Here is a 2,589-nt window from a genome sequence, read left to right on the forward strand (position 1 = left end):
CTATGCCAACTATATGATACTTGCTCTTTAAATAAAATTTAAAAAAAGAATCAATGGGGGGCTGGAGAGATAGCATGGAGGTAAGGCACTTGCCTTTCATGCAGAAGGTCATTGGTTCGAATCCGATATCCCATATGGTCCCCCAAGCCTGCCAGGAGTGATTATTGAGCATGGAGCCAGGAGTGGCCCCTGAGCGCTGCCGGGTGTGACCCAAAATCCAAAAAAAAAAAAAAAAAAAGAATCAACAGGACTGGAGCAATAGCACAGTAGTAGGGCATTTGCCTTACACGTGGCTAACATTGGACGGACCCTGGTTCGATTCCCAGGATCCAGTATGGTCCCCCCACCCTACCAGGAGCAATTTCTGAGCACAGAGCTAGGAGTAATCCCTGAGCACCACCAGGTGTGGACACACACACACACACACACACACACACACACACACACACCATAAAAATCAGCAGTTTAAATCTTTGGAATGACTTCTCAGAAGTCTGTTGATCTCTTCTGTCTCCTCTGCTGTCTGGTGTGTTCTTTCTTATATTCTTGGTTGGCTCATCTTTATCTCCTGTCCATCATTGAAGTGTTAATGTCCCCCAGATCACTGTTAGGCCTGCAGTTTGTTCTTAAATCACCAACAAACATGGGCTGAATACAACACATACTCATTACCTTATAGTTCTTTTAGTCAGAACTCTGGGTCAAATTACCTGCCAAAAGGTTCTTTATACATTCTGGAGATTCCTGAAAAAGATCCATTTCCTTCCTGTCTTCTACATGCTGCCTAGATTCTTTGGCCCATGGTCCCTTCTTCCATCATTTATTTTTTTAGATATAGGAAATTTTTAATTAAGTTGCCATAATTAAGAACAAAAAGATTTAAGGGCCACTGTATCTTATCCTGTTTTTTTTTTTTCCTTTACTAGGTTAGTAAACATAACCTAAAACAGATGTCTTCCTGTTCTAGGAGATGGTGATTTCCTCAGTCTTTAGGTCTATTAACATAGCCAGTCATAGAAAACTATTCTCCCACAGGTATGTAATTCACAATCACAATCTCTTGGAAAGGTGAATATGACCAATTAAGTTCAATCATATCTTTAGAAGGAGCAAATGGTGATTTGTACCTGCTGACCTGGAATTATCAAAATTCAAAAAGCTGATTATAAGTCATTTAAATACAAGCCAATTTTATTTCAATCAGGGCTGTCCAACAACAAAAAAATACACTACACCAGCCACTCACATGATCTGAATTCTGATGAATGAGATGGAATTAAATATGGTACATGGGACCAGAGAGATAGCATGAAGGTAGAGCGTTTGCCTTGCATGCAGAAGGACGGTGGCTCAAATCCCAGCATCCCATATGGTTCCCCGAGCCTGCCAGGAGTGATTTCTGAGTGTAGAGCCAGGAGTAACCCCTGAGCACTGCCGGGTGTGACCCAAAAACCAAATATCTATCTATCCTAATATGTATACATATATAGTACACATAAAAGTCATGAGACATTTTGTAATAAATAAGGTGGTGCCAAGTATTACTCATTAATAGCTTTTTTAATTAATAGCTATCAACTCTGCCCTCTCAGTCTTCTTAATGTCAGCGAAGATCATTTTTGTTCCAGGGATGTACTTTTTGGGTTTCTCCAAATACACCATCAGCGTGTCCTCTCCCCAGGTGATGCCTTTGTTCTTGTTAACATCAGTATAAGAGAAACCAGGAGCCTGACCCTTCTTCGGCCCAAACAGACCATGGAGATTCGGCCCAGTTTTGTGCTTGCCTCCTTTCTCAATGGTATAGCACTGAGCACACATCTGGACAAAAACTTTTTGCCCTTCTCAGTATCACTCATCTTAGAATCTTGATATCCCCGCGTGTGACCAAAAAAGACCTGCTCGCAAGTCCGCCGTTGAGCTCTTTTTTCTCCTTCCATGTTTAAGGTGAGCAGTGTTGTTTTTCCAATCTTTGCACCTTTATGTTTCCCTGATAGCTTTGAAGAAGCTGCTAAGGAAGGTTCTTTGCTTTTAATAATCCATGTGATTAGGATACAATGAATCATTCTGTGATTACCTAGGTGACATAGCAGGCCTTCCCAGTCTCAAAGTGTAGCTTTATCTTTCTGCAGGTTCTTTTGTTTAATTCAAGTCCCTTTTGTTTAGATTACCAAGATTAGGATATGAATCTTTTGTTGGGTGGGAGTGGGGTTACCATTTTTGCCTTCCACAAATCTTAAACTGTCATGGCTCCTATTGTGATCATAGAGTGAACACTTACAAACTTAAAAATACTTGAATGGTAGAGATAGTAGAAGAGTTAACATGCTTGACTTGCACACAGCAACTAGGTTCACCTCTGGCACTGCATATTGTCCCCCCAGTCTCCCAAAATGACCCCTGAGTGCAGAACCAGGAATAGGCCGTGAGCATTGCCAGATGTGGCCCTAAAACCAAAAACCCCAACCCCCAAAAAACTGGAATTGCTGGAAAATGTGAGTCATTTGCCACAGCAAAGAGTGCAGTACAGAATTTATATGTGCTATCATTATCCATGCCCTAGCTCAGACAGCCTAAAATCACCAGGAACAA

General features: G+C 41.4%; 1 protein-coding gene across 1 annotated transcript; it reads right to left on the bottom strand.

Moving 5' to 3' along the window:
- Positions 1 to 1,560: 1,560 nt before the first annotated feature.
- LOC126024011 (cytochrome c-like) lies at positions 1,561 to 1,818 on the bottom strand. The gene has a single exon (XM_049784455.1). The coding sequence runs from the start codon at positions 1,816 to 1,818 to the stop codon at positions 1,561 to 1,563; it is 258 nt and encodes an 85-aa protein (XP_049640412.1).
- Between the last annotated feature and the right edge of the window lie 771 nt (positions 1,819 to 2,589).

This window comes from Suncus etruscus, chromosome 12 (genome assembly GCF_024139225.1).
Source record: "Suncus etruscus isolate mSunEtr1 chromosome 12, mSunEtr1.pri.cur, whole genome shotgun sequence".
Classification (NCBI taxonomy): domain Eukaryota; kingdom Metazoa; phylum Chordata; class Mammalia; order Eulipotyphla; family Soricidae; genus Suncus; species Suncus etruscus.

Bases quoted from the DNA above. Each gene is read 5' to 3' on its own strand.
- LOC126024011 (XM_049784455.1), bottom strand. From the start codon at position 1,818: ATGTGTGCTCAGTGCTATACCATTGAGAAAGGAGGCAAGCACAAAACT.